The sequence below is a fragment of the Mytilus californianus genome, unplaced genomic scaffold (assembly GCF_021869535.1).
Source record: "Mytilus californianus isolate M0D057914Y unplaced genomic scaffold, xbMytCali1.0.p SCAF_11, whole genome shotgun sequence".
NCBI classification, from domain to species: Eukaryota; Metazoa; Mollusca; class Bivalvia; order Mytilida; family Mytilidae; genus Mytilus; species Mytilus californianus.
This window is the reverse complement of record NW_026262593.1, coordinates 40,225,241-40,243,804: the sequence shown is the minus strand read 5'-3', so window position 1 is coordinate 40,243,804 and position 18,564 is coordinate 40,225,241. Positions and strand designations below refer to the sequence as shown.

At 33.0% G+C, this 18,564-nt stretch overlaps 1 protein-coding gene across 1 annotated transcript in view; it reads right to left on the bottom strand.

Moving 5' to 3' along the window:
* The window catches only part of LOC127720912 (uncharacterized), a 98,792-nt gene that overhangs the window by 28,759 nt on the left and 51,469 nt on the right, over nucleotides 1–18,564 (bottom strand). The window contains exons 16-25 of the mRNA XM_052227650.1: nucleotides 18,209–18,346; nucleotides 16,296–16,450; nucleotides 15,492–15,698; nucleotides 13,144–13,278; nucleotides 9,666–9,836; nucleotides 8,783–8,951; nucleotides 7,111–7,263; nucleotides 5,410–5,590; nucleotides 3,436–3,514; nucleotides 2,394–2,483 (exon numbers count right to left, since the gene is read on the bottom strand). Of these exons, the coding sequence (XP_052083610.1) occupies nucleotides 2,394–2,483; nucleotides 3,436–3,514; nucleotides 5,410–5,590; nucleotides 7,111–7,263; nucleotides 8,783–8,951; nucleotides 9,666–9,836; nucleotides 13,144–13,278; nucleotides 15,492–15,698; nucleotides 16,296–16,450; nucleotides 18,209–18,346 (1,478 nt within the window). The remainder of the gene's footprint in view (nucleotides 1–2,393; nucleotides 2,484–3,435; nucleotides 3,515–5,409; nucleotides 5,591–7,110; nucleotides 7,264–8,782; nucleotides 8,952–9,665; nucleotides 9,837–13,143; nucleotides 13,279–15,491; nucleotides 15,699–16,295; nucleotides 16,451–18,208; nucleotides 18,347–18,564) is intronic.

Here is an 18,564-nt window from a genome sequence, read left to right as displayed (position 1 = left end):
AACCCTTTAAGGTAAGTAGTTTGTGATTAATTTTTACGATTTTGTGACAATCTTTCTTTCAAATTAACTTAGGGGAAATGTCCACAGAAAGAGGTCGCTTTCAGGGCCTGTACCGTCGTTTATAGATAAGATTGCTAAGCGAAAACGATGTGTACGTACCAAGATTCAAGATTTATAAGTTTAAATGACCAAGGGACAAGTAACGCATAATTTGTGCACCCTATGTTGCAATCATAACACTACATGTGAGAGGAGAACAACAATGTAGCTATTTGATTAGGCATTTAACATGTTTAATCAATAATGGACTCATTTTGGTAATCAAATTATAAAATATTTTTCTTTTCCAGTTTCAAATCTGGCCAACAGATTTCAACAGGTCATTGGAGATGGAAATATCACTGAACTGTTGGATCAGTTCTCATAGTACCAGCTGTCTTCTGATGAACTACCCAGTCTTGACCAGGCAATAGCAACATGTATAGCTTGTTGGAAGCAAAGGCAGTGATTAAAGATGACATTTTAGATGGCAAAAAAATTGTTATGACACTTGTTCAAAGCTTGATAAAGCTATTTTAGTTCAGCCATATACCAATTCTGACTGTGAGAGAGCATTTTCAATTATAAATAAATTTACACTGAATTCTGATCAGAACTTGACAATTGTGCCTTGTTATCAAGTAAATGTAACCAAACTGGCAGTTGTTTTGAATATATATCTGCCTAGTGATGTTGCTTCAAAAGCAACAGTTGAATTCAATAAAAGTTTACAGTAGACTCTTGTTTATTATATTGACAAATTTGTATAATGATTACTGTGAAATTATGAACATTGTTCATATGAAAAAGTCTGCATCTACGTCACACGTTTTCACACGCTTTTTAACATGTCATGTCATGTCATGACATGATTTCTCATTGTCAGAGGTTGGCAAGTATGCCTTACCCGTTCCCGGAATCGGATCCGATATTGTCTATATTTCCGGTTGATGGCAGCCATTGTTGTTTTTGGTCAGATATGTTTTACTCAGATTTACAAATTACTTGTTGGCGATTTTCGGCATAAAGCTAGAGGTTGAACAAAATAAACATTGCTATCATGAATAATAAAGATGAAAATGAATTTTGAGATCGTTTGGAAATTTTGCTCCCAAAATTGGGAAAATTGTAGGGTTTTTAGAAAAATCCATGAAAAAAACAACACCGGACATTCAGACCGGAATTCAACAAAATTTTACCAGACTGATCCATTATTCAGTGGATTTGTCCAACGGTCCGACGAATTTTGTGTCGTCTGGGTGGGGCATACAGGACTTAGTTTAGTATATATGCATGCATTGGTTCAATAATTTTGACAACATTAAAATTTACAAGAAACCTCAATTCATATGACTCTAAACGAGGACCACAATTAGGACCCCACATTGAGCTGTAATGTAAACAGTAATTTGAACATAACAGCAACAGAAGCAGGATACCAGGAGACTGTAAACGTTTAGTTTATGTTAATCGGATCATGTTGTCTGCCACTTGTATTTGTATAGTAGAAAAGCTGATTGCAGGATAAAACAGACTATTGCATACCTTCTAGCAAATATATAATGTGGCTTAGTAATACATATAGAAAAGAACCAAATTATTGGGGTGGGAAATGAATTCTGTTAAAATGTATGTAACCTAATAAATCAAGGCCATATTCAATCTGAATAAGGAATATTTGGTATCATTACACACTTGGCCTGTACCACAATTTTTTACTGAGGGCTGTTCCATTAAAACAGACATTGTACCTAGGGAAGGCACTTTAAAAATGGGGTAACCACCTATAGAGGAAAATTAAAATTTCACTTACATTTCCACTATGCAAAAACATATATGACACCCACCCATCACTGAGATTTGAAAGTGCCTTCCCTGGGTCCCATGTATGTTTTTATGGAACAGCCCTGACCATTTGCATTAACAAAAGTATCTTATGGGGCAAACTTGAGAGGACTACTTTAACTTGTCTGCAGCAACTTGAAATTCAATTCTTCAGAATATTTTGCTGATTTTTCAAAATTCTGGTACATTATTACTTCTGGCATCTTGAAGCTCCTCGCCCCCCCCAAAAAAAAAACTAAAAAAAAAACAAGTGAAACCAAATTTTAGAAATCCTTGTAATGTAGTTTCTGAGAAAGATGCGATGAAAAATATTCATGGGACAGATAGAAAGAGGTAAAACAGTATACTGCCACTTTTTTAAAGCGGGGGTATAACAAACCCAAAGAACATTTCAGAAATAAAACCTATTTTTCTTAAATGCTGACCTTACAAAAAAAATAAGTTTGAGACCACTGATAACATGAGGCAAAAAAAAGATCTTTCCCTAGTGCCTTCTGTCACATACTTACGAATACACATCCCCATGTTTAGTCCCCTGTTTAACACCATCAATATTTTTGCAGCCTGGCAACATTTCTGGGGCGGTCCAAAACAATGAGCTGAAAAAGAAAAAGAAAATTGTCAAATTATTCAAATATGAGAAATGATGTTAGAACCAAAAAATTTAAAAGATCTGGCAAAATCTAAAATATGGCTGCAGTTCTGGTGTTAGAAAGTTTGAAAATTGATATTGGAGAGCTGGAATGGACTTTTAATATCCCTCCATAACCAACTTACTTACATTATGTAATTTTGCATACATCATATGTATAGACCCGTGTCTAAAAACTGAACCCCCTTCCTACCCTTACAAATTCAGTTTGATGGAATAATATCTGTGGCGGATCCATGAGGGGGTGGGTTCTGGGGGTTGGAACCCCCCCTTTTTTTTGACAATCAATGCTTTTGAATGCGGACATATGGTTGGATCCGCCCCTGATATTTATGCATGATTTTGTAGAAAGTTGGAAGGCACTTTTTATTCAACCCCACCATGCATGAAATTTTATTTTATTATTTAACATAATTGTTAAGACTATCTGTCTAAAATAACCACCACCCATCAAATTTTAATGAAAGTGCCTTCCGACTCCCCTATTCAATTAATTCTGGAAAAGCCAGTAGCACAAATATATTTATTGTGTAAATATAATATAACATAAAATAATGTTTAATATTAATTAGAACAATTATTTTTTTTATGAAAAATTAAGTTATCAATTATATATAAAAATGGACAAAATCAATTTACTAGTGGAAAGTATTAAAATAAAACTATTAAAAAAAATTATTCCTATAGTAAACTCTATTTTCTCGTTTGAATTGTTTTACATTGTCATTTCAGGGCCTTTTATAGCTGACTGTGCGGTATGAGCTTTGCTCATTGTTGAAGGCCGTACAGTGACCTATAGTTGTTAATTTCTGTGTCATTTGGTCTCTTGTGGAGATTTGTCTCATTGGCAATCATACCACATCTTCTTTTTTTATATCTATGAACAAATTAAAACAAACTTTAATTTCTTTTCATTCTCATCATCATCAGGTAACTTCTTTCTAGGTCCATTGTATCTGAGACTAGGTAATCCGAATCCTAAAAAACACGGAAAATTTGGTAGGATATTGTAAAACTATACTATACTTTACCTGAGGACATGTCCAATAAAATAAACTAAAGCAAAAAGGAGTAAGTTCATGAAGGATTAAAATTAGCCTCAATATTTTAATGATTTAGATGATCAGGCCAAAATACTACAAACTTCACATAGAAATAGTTTTGATACATATATTAATACAAAATAACTTCATTTTAGCACATCACATTAAAAAAGATGAAGTATTGACTCCTTAAGTATGCATTTTAGGATAATTTACTTTGGCCGCCACCCATGATCCAGAAAGTTTTTGTGTCTAGGAATTCAATATCATCATTGAAAACTTTTGGTTACAGAACATTTTGGATCCTAGTGTGCGGCCAATTGTTGCCTCAAGCGTTTAGGTCCTAAAAAACGCACAAAGTCATCGTATTTTGACAATATATCCAAAATGTGCTGATTTTGAAGTCAAGAATGTACTCTTATGAAGAAATTTATTTTAGCAATAAAGGAAGGCTTTTGAAATAGATCTATTTAAGAACCAAATTATGGCCATTTTGAAATTTTATGATAAAGTTGAAATTCAAGGCCATATTTGGCCTATAGTAAACCCATATCCTTTGTCATTCTGTCTAAGCTGATGTCCAAAAACCTCCTAGCACTTAAATTTTGAAAATTTCAATTGATGATTGTTAAAATTCATGTTTTTGGGGCCACCTGATTTTAACAAAAAATCTGTGGGTATTGAATATGCAATTCAAGGTATCTGGGGTGTCTTCCTCCATCTTGGATTTTGAAGTAGCAGATAACAATTGGTCTAGATCTTTAATGAAATGTGCAAATTTTTAGAGTAGTATGTAATTCATATGCAAGACTTTTCATGTTAATATAGAAAATTATGTTTTATCATTTTTACGGCTGTATTTTCTAAAAGACATTATTTTTTTTCAACTTTGCCATATAAGGGGAGATAACTCAGATAAAGTAATTTTTATAATAGAAAGTAATGTGAATTTACCTATTTTAATATGTAGCAAGAAAACAAGTCAGGTGACCCCATTTTTTCTTTTTCTTATCTGAAAGCAGGTTATAAGAGCATCTTCTCACATTTTATCTTAAAATTCTATGGTGTAGTTTTCTTTTTATCACACAAAATTGGATTTTCCATGCATAATCTATACAAAATCTGACAATTTTGCACAACAAAAAGTCCGGTGACCAATACTTTTTATTATATTTTAGAAAAAAGCATGATAAAAACTACATTTTGACAAATTATCAAAATATTCTATGAATTTTAATTAAGACCCCCCATCCACCTTAATGCTCTAGGTGTAATACCACCATATCATAGTACGTCACATCCGGTTTCATAGGAAAAAGGGTAGAAAAAAAATATTCCCTTGATTTTGACAGTTGTAGGAAATTAACTCTGTATTTCATTGCAGAAAAAAATTCCTGAGTCATAAACATACATCTTGGGTGTTTAAAAGCACCATTCTTTTTTTATTTGTTGTTTCTATAAAATATTTTGGAAACTTCAGGTGACATGGTTACTAAAGCTTGTTAACAGGAAAAAAAGGGGTGATAAGTTCATTGGTTTATTTCCGGTGATGGTTATTATCTTATATGCAATGGAATGTTATGTGAAATTTTCACTGTAGTACTGGACACGATAAAACTTTACTCATGCCAAGTATTTCTTTATTTGAAACAAATATAAATTCTGCACAATGTTTTGAAAAGTGCCAATTTAACAAAGACTAATATGGGAAAATCGATGGTGGTATTATTCCTATACCGACCGTAGGAAAAAGTTGTTTGACATAAACTATGGACCTATTGTGAAATTCATCAATTTACATACCTGATATTTTACAGGTAATTTACATACCTGATATTTTACAGGTCCATCTATTATCTACCAGACAATTTGATGTCTTGAGTCTACCATGGGAATGTATCTCTGATAAGTGGAGGAAGTGCATTCCACGACAGATGTCTTTTAGTAAGGAGAATTTAAAGTCCCATCCGAGTTTAACATTGTCATTGGATAAAAGATCTTCTAAGCTTCCCTGGGAAAAAAAATATAAAAAATTGATGTCTGCATTAATGCAATCTTACAAGTATTACAAATATCATGAACAGCAAACAGATACAGCCAGAATTCTGTTGACTACATATATGACATAACTGTTATGAAAAATTTAAAAGGAATTGTTTAAGTGACATTTGACTTACCTCAGTAACCTATCAAATTCAGAAATTTTTTAGATGTTTTTATTATAGCAATGAGGTACACGAAGTTGTCACAAAAATAGACTCGCATTTTATATTTTGATAGCATTATTTGAATGCAGAATTTCCTGAAAAAGCAATAATTAATCGTGCATTTCTGTTTATTGTTTTACAATCACAAGAATAAATGCACTCTGCCAATAAGTTGTTAATTTACATGATATATATATTTTTTGGCCTTATGGACTGGAGACCTGTTTTGTAATCATTTTTTTGTGTCAGCAAATAGCTTCAAAAACATCTTAGTAACATGTCTAAAACCTAAGTGTGGTAATAGTTATTACTGCCTTAAAACAAATTTGTATACAATTTTGATTTCTTACACGCCATGAAAGAAAAAGGATCACGAGACTGACACCACAAGTGTACACAAAATACATGTACAACCAATTGTAAATGTAATTGTAAATATACAGGTACCTATGTATCTTAAGACATTTTGTATGCATTTAATACCATTATACATGCCTATTTCTATGCACCAAATACCTACCTTTGGTGTAACTTCTGTTAGTAGACATTTCAATAGATTATTTTCATATTACCAACTTATGAATCTGGGAGTATATAATTTTTCAAAGGTTACCTACTCTGTGGCAGGACATTCTGGTACCTGATGAAGTACGAGGAATTTTAAGAAGTAAAATCAACCTATAATCGGTGCTAATTTGGGGAACAAGTGCCAGTCTTTGTAAGGATCAGGCAATTTTGAAAAAAACATCAAAACATCGCCGAAAAAAAACCCACTGACCTAACCATCCTTTTTTGAAGTTACCCTCATCTTGAGTTAGAAATGGTAGGTCTTTTGTTTCTGCATGTCTGGTAATTCGAGAAATCTCTTTTTTAATTTTGGTTAGATTAATAGCAAATTACGGAGTTAGCTCCCCTTAATATTTAGTTTTTGTGCATTTCAACCAAATTATATCTTGAATTACCAGAACAGAAAAAGGAAACGAATGTTATATTCTTACACCATATACATTCTGAACATAAATTAATGTCAACTTGAGTGGGTTTTTGTTTGTCATGTTTTCATCACTGCCTGATTCTTAGGCAGATTGGCACTTAATGTTTTCAATTGATTTTGTTGTATATAGTAAACATAAAACAATAAATTTTTTTCACAAACTGCATGGATTGTAAGCTTGATTTTACTTCTTTTAGTTGCTCTTACTTGAACTTGTACCAGAATGTCCCACCATAGATTTGGTAATCTAGTGAAAAATTATTTACTGGAGAGTCATAAGTCAGTAATATGAAAATAGACAGTCGATTGCCTACACTACTCAACTCTTACCTTTGGTGTAACTTCTGTCAGTACACACACATTAGGATATTCCAAACAGGCACCAACAAACTGAACCAAGTTGTTATGACGTAATTCTCTTATGGTGACAACTTCCATTCTAAGATTTTCATCTTCCACTGACAAAGTATCACAGTTAAATTTCTAAAAAGATATAAATATGCAGAACTGATATTCACATAAAAAGTCAAAACTCTAATATTGATTAATTCAAAGTTAAAGAGATTCACAATAATTAAGGGCTGTTCCATTAAAACATACATGGTACCCAGGTAAGGCACTTTACGAATGGGGTAACCACCTATAGAGGCAAATTAAAATTTCACTTACATTTCCACTATCCAAAAACATAGATGACATCCATTCATAGTTGAGATTTGGAAGTGTCTTCCCTGGGTCCCATGTATGTTTTTATGGAACAGCCCTAACTATTTAACTAAGGACTGCATCTAAATTGTGACTTATGAACCATGTGCCTTACTTTTGAATAAGGGTAATTCTATAAATAAATATTTAAGTCTATTAATTGCTGCTGTGACCTTGACCATTGACCCTCATAATCAAAAGATGTCTTTTTTTATGCCAAAGCACATAATGCAAAGATTGGTAAATATTATGGCTCAAAACATATTGTCTTGAAATTTTTTTCCATAAAATTTAACTTTAGTCTTGTTCTTTTCAATGGGCACAAGTACTGGTGTATATTTGCCCCAATTAAAGTTGTTCAAGAGCATTAGTTCATTAATTACCATTACAATGAATATACTTCTGCAACATGTCAAGATTATTTATCTATGTCATTCTGTGGAATTTAATGACTGCAAGTGAAACAATTCAGGCTTGGAAACATGCAAAAGTCAGAAAGAAAAACCAAATTTTTGGTGTCAGAGGGGAGGTTGAATTGACAAACCCAAGGCAAGTAAGAATTCCAGAAGGGCTTAAAACAAAATAATACATCTACAATTCAATGGAGTCTTTAGAAGATGAAGACCAGAATAGGTAATGTTAAATTTGAGGACCAAGGTAAGTAAAAATTTATTTTTAAATAAATGGGGAATGTGTCCATGGGACACAGATGATGCCCCCGCTTATATATAACGTTATAAAGGAACATAACTCAAGAACTGTAAATTGACGCTACCCAAATTTGTACTTGATCTGAGTTTTGTGGCATAAGCATTGTTTATTGGTTTCATAACATTTAGTTGAGGCAAACTTAAGTTAGAGAATGGAAACGAAAATTTCAGCAATTTTTTCATTTGTAAAGGGGCATAACTCTAGAAGAGTAAATGTGATGCCACCAAAATCCAAACATGATCCGTGTTTTGTGGTAATTGGCATTGTGCATAAGTTGCATAACATTTAGTTGAGGCAAACTAAGTGAGAAAACAGAAACGATTTATTTCAGCAATTTTTTTCATTTGTAAAGGGGCATTACTCTAGAACGGTAAAAGTGACGCCACCAAAATTCTAACTTGATCTGTGTTTTGTGGTAATAAGCATTATGTATAAGTTTCATAACATTTGGTTGAGGCAAACTAAAGTTAGAGAACGGAAACCAATTTTGGGACGTACGGACAAGGGTAAAACTTAATGCCCCTCCGCTACAGCAGGGTCATAAAAATAGGAATTTTATGAATTCTTTTTCTGATATGGCTTTTACCTGAACATAACACTTCTGACTTCTCCATGTGCACATATTACTTTTAGCAGATGTGGCAAAATCATCACCAGCTGTAGACATAATACTCATAGCTCTGGTGTCACCCACAACAACTTCATCCCATTTTACTAGCCAATCTAAGTTCTTCAAAGCTTGTTGTAAATGATATCTAAAGTATAAAGAAATACATTGCAACATTATATAATCAAGGACCCCGACAGTGTCATTCACATACTGCGAAAACAAAGTAAAATTTACTTAATTCTTCAACCATTTCTTTTGGATTTTTAAAAATGGCATATTTGTTAATGTAGCCTCTGCAGTTATGTCTCTGATTTAGACTGCCATATTGGTTTGTGGACAGAGACAAAATTCGTAAATTATTTAGCAGATGCCCTATTGAAGGTAAACATGTTAATCTCCAAGTTTGGATGAATTTTGGCCAGTACTTTTAGAGGAGAAAACCGTTTTTTAAAGTAGAATAAAAGATGACTGATGCCAAGTAAGGGCTATTCCATTAAAATGTATGTGGGAGGGTAGGAAGGGAAGTTTAATTATTGAATGTGGGTCATGGGTCTTTTTTCAGTATGCTTCTATTACCATTATGCAAAATTATTTAAAAAATGGTTCTTGGTTGTAGGGATATTTTGAAAGTCCCTTCCTACCCTCCCACATACATTTTAATGGAATAGCCCTAACGGAAACATTTCAAATGAATCAAATAACTAAAAACCAACCAATCAATCAACTTGTTTACCTTATTTTTATTGGTGTATTTGAAATTTAAGACACTTATAAATATAATTTCATTGTATTATCTTATAGTAACAAGAGCAGAAAAGTTAAAGACTATTTAACAAGTTAGGTTTTGAAATATCCTTACCTTTTTAATAACCATCTGATGAGGAAGATCAATAATATAATAAATATTATAAAACATAATATTGGAATGATAGTCACAACATATATTGACTGGTTACACTGTGATCCAACTGATCCTGAGTTACATTCACAGGTATCTGGTCCCGAACATACACCATCTCCACAGTCAAAACTGAAAAGAGACAAAACAAATGCTTATTTAAATAAAGAATCTCTCTGTATCTGGCCTTAAACATACACCATCCTCTCCAGTCAAAACTGAAAAAAGACAAAACAAATGCTTATTTAAATAAAGAATCTCTCTGTATCTGGCCCCAAACATACACCATCTCCACAGTCAAAACTGAAAAAAAAGACAAAACAAATGCTTATTTAAATAAAGAATCTCTCTGTATCTGGCCCCAAACATACACCATCACCACAGTCAAAACTGAAAAAAAAAGACAAAACAAATGATTACCGTTCCTACTCGCTTATTAGTCGGAAAATTGGGAGTAAAATTCATAATCCAGAGAGGGGGACCGACTAATAGACGAGATCTAGCGACCAGAGGAAAAATCCAAGCTTGAGAAAAGTGGTCAGGAGTGAATTTCCTGGTCAAAACTACGTTTTTGATTGCCAAACCTACATAGATCAATAAATAAAAAGTTTTTGTTGAAAATAAATGACTACAATACTGTCTTTGTGTTTTATTTGTTCTTTGGTAAACATTTTCTGCAAATTCGTGTTGAAATTCTACTGTTTCCGGTTTGTGTATTGATTTTCATGGTCATATGGTTTTCCTATAAACCCAAAAGAAGAGCCAAGAACCAAAAATGAAAAGGAGATAACAATGTACCAAATATGTGAAAGGATGTTTTCAGCGAAGTTATTGTGTCATTATTGTGATATCATGATATCAATCCAATGCTCATAAATCATATAATAATAAAAAAATAATTTTAAGATTCATTCCCAAAATCAAAATATTATTCATTAAAGTGTCTCAGGTAAACAAAAATTACAAAATTGATTGACAAGCCAATATAATCCATTGATAACCCCAATTAAGAGACAAAGAGTTGTGTTTACTAAAGGTGTGAAAACTATCAGTGATAGGTAAACAGATGACACTAATGAGTTGGAGTTAGTTATTTTAATATATTGATAAGCTTCACTTAATTTTTTTAATCCTTTAATCATCACAATATAATAAGAATTATGAAGTGTACATGCTCATTTAACACTGAGTTATGTATGCTGTGAAAAATATTTTCATCAAGTGTTGATTGACTTTAAATTTTTCAGGTTCATATTGGTCTATATTCGCTTTTCTCAAACAATAGGTTGTTAGTCATACCCTACAAAATCATTGATGCATTACGTAAACAAAACATGGCTAATCTAACATTTGAACAGTGAACAAAACAAGAGAAATGAATACATCTTTATTATTAACAGCAATATAAATTATCATGATGAGCATCAACTAAATTCAAACCAAACATTAATGCAGAAATGAATATTATTCCTGGATTTGCATTGGTTCTACCGGCGTTCAGTTACTGTCAGCTGAAAAAAAAATGCCCAAATTTTGTCCGACTTATACGAGGGTCAAGACTAAATCCTTAGAATTTGGAGCTGAAAAGGGCCCCCGACTTATAGTAGGATCGACTATTAAGCGAGTTTATACGGTATTTAAATAAAAAATCTCTCTGTATCTGGCCCCAAACATACACCATCTCCACAGTCAAAATTGAAAAAAGACAAAACAAATGCTTATTTAAATAAAGAATCTCTCTGTATCTGGCCCCAAACATACACCATATCCACAGTCAAAACTGAAAAAAGACAAAACAAATGCTTATCTAAATAAAGAATCTCTCTGTATCTGGCCTCAAACATACACCATCTCCAGAGTCAAAATTGAAAAAAGACAAAACAAATGCTTATTTAAATAAAGAATCTCTCTGTATCTGGCCTCAAACATTCACCATATCCACTGTCAAAATTGAAAAAAAGACAAAACAAATGCTTATTTAAATAAAGAATCTCTCTGTATCTGGCCCCAAACATACTCCATATCCACTGTCAAAATTGAAAAAAGACAAAACAAATGCTTATTTAAATAAAGAATCTCTCTGTATCTGGCCCCAAACATACACCATCTCCACAGTCAAAACTGAAAAAAAAGACAAAACAAATGCTTATTTAAATAAAGAATCTCTCTGTAAATGGCCCCAAACATACACCATATCCACAGTCAAAACTGAAAAAAGACAAATCAAATGATTATCTAAATAAAGAATCTCTCTGTATCTGGCCTCAAACATACACCATCTCCAGAGTCAAAATTGAAAAAAGACAAAACAAATGCTTATTTAAATAAAGAATCTCTCCTTATCTGGCCTCAAACATACACCATCTCCACAGACAAAACTGAAAAAAGACAAAACAAATGCTTATTTAAATAATGAATCTCTCTGTATCTGGCCCCAAACATACACCATCTCTACAGACAAAATTGAAAAAAGACAAAACAAATGCTTATTTAAATTAAAGAACCTTAGTGAGCGTGCTCACATACCCCACGTCCCCACATTGTCATTGGAGAAATAAAATATGTGTAAGAAAAAAAAATTGTATAAGAAAAAAATATAATCATAATTTCCTGTCAATATGCCCATCTACATAGTATGTCCTTATTATCTACAAAGTTTCATGAAATTATGTTGTGTGGTTTCAGAGGAGTTGCGATGACAAACTGTTGCAGAAGTACATTAAAGCAAATAAGTTCAAAGGGGCGCAACTCCTAGAAAAAAAATTGAATCATAATTTCCTGTCGATATGCACATCTACATAGTATGTCCTTATTATCTAAAAAGGTTTCATGAAATTCTGTTGTGTGGTATCAGAGGAGTTGCGATGACAAACTGTTGCAGTAGTACATTGAAGCAAATAAGTTCAAAGGGGCGTCACTCATAGAAAAAAAATTGAATCGCAATTTCCTGTCGATATGCACAACTACATAGTATGTCCTTATTATCTAAAAAGGTTTCATGAAATTCTGTTGTGTGGTTTGAGAGGAGTTGCGATGACAAGAAACAGGACTGATGGCATGACAGACTGACGGACGGACAGACAGACGGTCAAAAACATTATACCCTCCGCAACTCGTTGCATGGGGTATAATAAAGAATCTCTCTGTATCTGGCCTCAAACATACACCATCTCCACCGACAAAACTGAAAAAAGACAAAACAAATGATTATTTAAATAAAGAATCTCTCTGTATCTGGCCCCAAACATACACCATATCCACAGATAAAACTGAAAAAAGACAAAACAAATGCTTATTTAAATAAAGAATCTCTCTGTATCTGGCCCCAAACATACACCATCTCCACAGCCAAAACTAACTAGCTTGTTGCTAGAATAATATTTTGCAAGTGTAAAATTGCATTAAAAAAGCTACCAGTATTAATGTATTATACACTTACCCACAGATTGGTACTTCACATCTAACTCCGGTCCATCCATTCTCGCACACACATGTATTTGGAATATAACATTGTCCATTTACACAGTTACATGTCATGTGCTGACAGGACAGACCATAGTAACCTTCATCACACCTGAAACATGGACATGAAAAATTTAGGAATACATTGTACTGTGGATTCATTTATTTTCGTCAGTACCAATTTTCATTGATAGTGGAACTGTCAACGTATATTTGTTCCGCCTAACAGAAGTTCCACTGGAAACTTTGTTATAAACAATGTCATAATATCTATTCCTGTTCGAACAAATATTCTATACAATTTATTCCGTTAGGAACATATACTGTAATATTTATTCCTGTGGAAATAATATTCCAGAATATTTTTTCTTTTGGAACTTATATTATGAAGTAACTTCTATTCCGTGACAGAACAATAGTATTTTCGTGGATATTTGATTTCGTGTTTTGTAAATGCTTGCTTAAACCATTAACCTTTAGAAAATTTATTATTCATTGACCATTAAACTCATGGTTTACCTATGTCACAGAATAGAAGTTCCTTCATAATATAAGTTCCAAATGGAAACAGTATGGAATATTATTTCCACTGGAATAAATATTATAGTAAATGTTCCTAACGGAATAAATGGTATAGAATATTTGTTCCAACAGGAACAGATATTATGACATTGTTTATAACAAAGTTTCCAGTGGAACTTCTGTTAGGCGGAACAAATATACGTTGACACCCATACCCAAGAAATTGGTATCCCACAAATTATAATGAATCCGGTTTTTTATTGTTTCAAAATTGAGCTTTCAGCATAATCTGTATATATATATTTGCAGTAGTTACTGCATGAATATATATCTTACAAGGCTAAGAAAGATTCAGTCTTGAAAATGGACATTCTCAAATATAATACTATGTTAAAGAGGTTTACAAGTGCTTTTTTAAGTATTTGTTTCCATGCATTTTTATGTTGTTGGTTTTTTTAACAAAGACTTTGATGTTGAAGACAAGATCTTTGATAATCTGTTGAATCCTTGCCTTTTTTTTAATTTCTAATGTTGTAGAAAACCAACTCTGTTAACATAAATGATTGATTGATTGTTGGTGTTAAATGCCACTTTCAGCACTATTAGCTATATCATGACGGCCAGTTTTTATTGGTGGAAGAAGTCTGAATGCCCCAGAGAGAACCAGCATTCATATGGTAGGAAAACTGGTCATCTTAGTGAATTAACCTCAGAGTCAAACTCATAACCTCACAACCTCAGTGTTGTCAGGCTATTAAGATTGCTGTCGATAAACTACTTCGTCCACTATTTAAAGTGAGGGCTATTCCATTAAAATGTATGTGGGAGGGTAGGAAGGGAAGTTTAAATATTGAATGTGGTTCAAGGGGCTTTTTTCAGTATGTGTCTATAACCATTATGCAAAATTATCTAAAAAATGGTTCTTGGTTGTAGGGATATTTTGAATGTCCCTTCCTACCCTCTCACATACATTTTAATGGAATAGCCCTGATCTATAATTCTTGATTAATTTTATACATCTTTTTCAGTTCACCAAAGTTTTGTTTCAAATTTCCCTCGACTGCATAGTCATAGACGATATGTAAAGTGACTTTAGTATGAAGTGGAATCAGTTGAATAAGCCATCTTTCTATGTTGTGATGTTACACTATTGTTTCAGATAAGGGTGACCTTTGGTACCATTAAAACGTTTAAACCCGCTGCAATTGTTTGCACCTGTCCTAAGTCAGGAATCTGATGTTCAGTAGTTGTCGTTTGTTGATGTGGTTCATAAGTGTTTCTCGTTTTTTATATACTGTAAATTCAGAAATTATTGCGATATTTTTATTATTGTGAAAAATGCAACAGGGTTATAATCGCAATAATTTAAACTCGCATTTTGAAATTTTTTATATGAATTAAACAGGATTTTTCTCAATATCACAAAAATTAAAATCGCATTTTAGTCTAAAATGACAAAATCCCAATAATAAATGCACGCAATAATTTCTGAATTTACAGTAGACAAGACCGTTGGTTTTCCCGTTTGAATGGTTTTACACTAGTAATTTTTGGGGCCCTTTATAGCTTGCTGTTTGGTGTGAGCCAAGGCTTCGTGTTGAAGACCGTACTTTGACCTATAATGGTTTACTTTTATAATTTGTGACTTGGATGTAGAGTTGTCTCATTGGCACTCATACCACATCTTCTTATATCTACATATTGCTCAAAATAAAGAAAAGTCAAACTGTAATTAATCCCTCCTTCTGATCACAATTTAGCGTAATACTAAAACTTAACCATAGGAGTCACAGACACACTCACTTGCAAACATTAAAGTGAGAACAGTGACCAAACTGATATAGTGTTATGTCAAAATCATCAGTCTTGTTTCCCCCACACCCTCCTGTACAATAGAAAGGGGCCACACTCTTTTCGATTATTTCTTCTGTTATGGCTGTTCCATTAGCTGATGGCAATTGCTCTAGTTTTAAAGACCATGTTCCAATTCTTCCATGGGAACCATTAAATCTACAAAGTGAGAGTTCATCAATAATTATATTTTTATTGGTCCTGGTCATATAAGTGTATTTATCTAAAATCATAGACGCTGTTAATGAATATAATATAATATAATATGTTGATTATACTACAACCTACATTAATCAAAATATCCACTTGCAAACCAACACATTTTTTAAACCAAACATGAAATCAATCAAGAAAACATGATTTGATGATTTTATGACAAATTTAAGAATGTTGTTTGCCAATTTTATGTGCTTTCTATACATATGTTCACTATTTTGAAAGAATTCCATCAGTCATATTTCAGAAAATAATTATTTTTTTTTTGATTTTCAGTTATGTTATAGTTCCAACAAGCCAAACTAAATTACATGCAAAATTACACTAAAATCTGTGACATAGCCCATTTACTGTTCCTTGACCTTAAAGAGAGTTTTGCACTTTTTTTTTTTCATTGGTTAAAAAAAAATTGACCATGAGGATAAAAAGAGACCAAGAAAGGTTATAGGAAACCAAAGATCTTTTTTGCATGGCCTTATTACAAACAAAATTGATGTCTAGTTGTCAACAAATGTGTTGATATTTACACGATACACTTACAGCCTTAAGTTTGTATATTTTGTGTATGCTATGGTATAGTTCGCTATTTCCATCCCGTATATCAAATCCATTGGACGTTTAGCCTGCATGCTATATTCCCTCTGTGAGGTTGCTGTATCACTTTCCATAAATATCATTCTGGTAAACATGGCTGTCTGTAAAGATATATAACAGTTTTCACGAAATTAACAACAGGCCCACCAGCCTAGGTGATGTAAAATTAATGTCAAGCCTGTGAAAACCAGGTCTTCAGGCCAAAAAAATATAACTACATTTTTTTTGTGGATTCAAAAGTTACATGTGAATACTGATATACCGTATAGCGGGTTATTTTCGCAGGTGTAAAATTTTGCGATTTTCATTGAATAAGGTATACGAAATATTTTAGCGGTTATTTTTTTGGCTTCAAAACTTTTATCAACACCTTTGCATGTACACTTTTAAATTGGCGGAATTTATTTTGGCGATTTTGTGCTATCCGCGAAAATAAGCGAAAATTTACACCCCGCGAAAATAACCCGCTATATGGAAGTTACAGTATTGTTGACACAGAGAGATGTCTCGCCTGTTGGCAGAAAAAGTGAAAAAAGACAATCTGATGGACAGCAATATTTCTAATAAATTCAGTTGCTGGATCATGACCTAGGAGGCAGGGCCTTGAAATAGTTGTCAAACTGATATGCACTGATACTGTATAGGTGATGACTAGACAAGCTATAAGACTGATATTAACCCTTTATGGGTCGTCCCTCTGCCTACATCACTCTGCACAGCTCTAAATAAAATTGCATATCACGGCTTTGTGACGTCAAATACGTTGAATGGCCTTAATAACTTTGACCCAAACATATCAGCGACATCATAATGTATGTACCGATGTTGATAAGTTTGACCCGAAGTTATCAAGTAATCTTCCAGTTCGCTTGTGAAACAAAGAAAACACTTGTTTCTATCATGCAAAATACACAAATACAACCCAATAAATCGATTATCTGGTTGTCTGCATATTTATATTGTAAAATATCAATATACAGACAACCTGATAATCGGTATGTCTTGATGACAAGACAAGCTATAAGACTGATATTAACCCTGATGAGGCCAAAAATAAAATGTGTGGGTTTACTTTCACCGGTTGAAATAAAAACAAGGCTTTCTTCTTTTTATATGATCGGCAAACCCGCAATTGTTGTACTTTAATAGATAATTTATTACATTATGTAAGTGTCCTGATGACGAAACTAGTGGACACAATAAAAGATACCGCAACTTAGATAATGATGATGGATGGCTGCTTAACGTCCAGCGGCAAATTAATATGCATATTCAGGACGAGAACATGTTAATGTAATATGATTATTCACCCTGCTTTGTACTAGACAGACACACTGAGCTGGATTTTAACGTGCTAGTTCACAAGGTAACAGTCCGTAGGAACACATGTCAGCTTACCTGGACACATTTTTCTGACTCCATTCTGACCAATCTTTGCTCTTACCCCTAAATGCTGCGTGCTTAGCGGAGAAGCAGCAAATACCAATTCTAAAGTCTTTGGTTTGACCCCGCCGGGATTCAGTCCACGGCCTCCCGAGGCAGTCAGCAACTTAGTGATAGCCTAAGTGTTGTTGTCTTTGAATCTTCTTGTATATTATTTATCAATACAATATTGTTATCATAAAAAAAAAACTGATAAGTTAAAAAAGTAACCTCTTTCTACACATACTTGTGAAGCAATGACCTATTTCTGTATTCAGCAATCAATTATTCCCGTCAGCATACATTAAATTTAGGTCACTTCTAACCGTGGTGATCAAGTTAAAACTTATATTGTTATAAAGGTTTATAATTATATTCCCCACATCCATGACACATTACAAAAATAGAATCCTTAAACGCATTTTTACAATACTCACAGAGGGTGGAAATGCATTAATATGATCTGGCCAGGAGAATGGATGTGGATTCACATTCACAATGACTCCAATATATCCTGGTCTGTCACCATTTGCATTAAGTTGTAGCTCACCAGTTAAACTCTTTTCCATATACACCTACAAAATTATCAAAATATAATTGTAACACTTCAATCAATCTAAATCTAGAATAAGTTGATTTAGTGATCACAGATGCCCTCGCCTGCATAACTCTTTAAAGATTAAATGGCCACTGTCATTTCTTAAGAGTAGAAATATTGTATCTCACTTGATACAGTGATGGAATCTCAATACATGTATATACCCAATAACAAAAGAAATACATCACCTGCATT